The sequence below is a fragment of the Nicotiana attenuata genome, unplaced genomic scaffold (genome assembly GCF_001879085.1).
Source record: "Nicotiana attenuata strain UT unplaced genomic scaffold, NIATTr2, whole genome shotgun sequence".
Classification (NCBI taxonomy): Eukaryota; Viridiplantae; Streptophyta; class Magnoliopsida; order Solanales; family Solanaceae; genus Nicotiana; species Nicotiana attenuata.
This window is the reverse complement of record NW_017672902.1, coordinates 137,483-138,062: the sequence shown is the minus strand read 5'-3', so window position 1 is coordinate 138,062 and position 580 is coordinate 137,483. Positions and strand designations below refer to the sequence as shown.

At 34.0% G+C, this 580-nt stretch overlaps 1 protein-coding gene across 1 annotated transcript in view; it reads left to right on the top strand.

Annotated features, from left to right (window-relative positions):
- Positions 1-257: 257 nt before the first annotated feature.
- The window catches only part of LOC109214876 (stearoyl-[acyl-carrier-protein] 9-desaturase, chloroplastic-like), a 3,290-nt gene continuing 2,967 nt past the window's right edge, over positions 258-580 (top strand). The window contains exon 1 of the mRNA XM_019378839.1: positions 258-485. Coding sequence (XP_019234384.1) covers positions 361-485 — 125 coding nt within the window. The 5' untranslated portion in view covers positions 258-360. The remainder of the gene's footprint in view (positions 486-580) is intronic.

The following is a 580-nucleotide window of genomic DNA, read 5'->3' as shown; positions in this document are numbered from 1 at the left end:
TGCTCAAACTCATAACGACAAATGAAAGAAAATTTCTCTACCAATACCGCCTAAAATCTGATGTAATACAGAATCTAAGACGCCCATGGTTATTAGTTAAAACTCCCAGTTTGTAAAAAGGGAAAACACATACGCCCATAGTTATTAAAGACTCCAGTTTGTAAAAAAGAAAAAAAAAACATTAAATTAAAATTTCATCACTTCCACGTGGCATTTTGTCAACTTACATATAGCCTTATATATGATATGATCCGTTTGTCTCTCTCCACCTTTCACTTCTCTCTCTTCTACATACAAAGTGTATAGAACTGATCACAGACGTAAAAAAACAGGCGAAACAAACGAGGTGAATTTCTTGAAATGGCACTGAATCTCAATGCAGCAGCTTTTCAATCCCAAACGCAACCTTTTCATAATGCTTCTTCACTCAGATCTCATCATAGAGTTTTCATGGCTTCAACACTTCATCATCATCAACCTTCTGTGTGAGTATTCTTTTTTTTTTTTTTAAAAAAAATTTTAAGCAAACGGGTGTCTCAAAATATGGTTTTTGGGAAGTGGGGTCCGTTTTATATATATA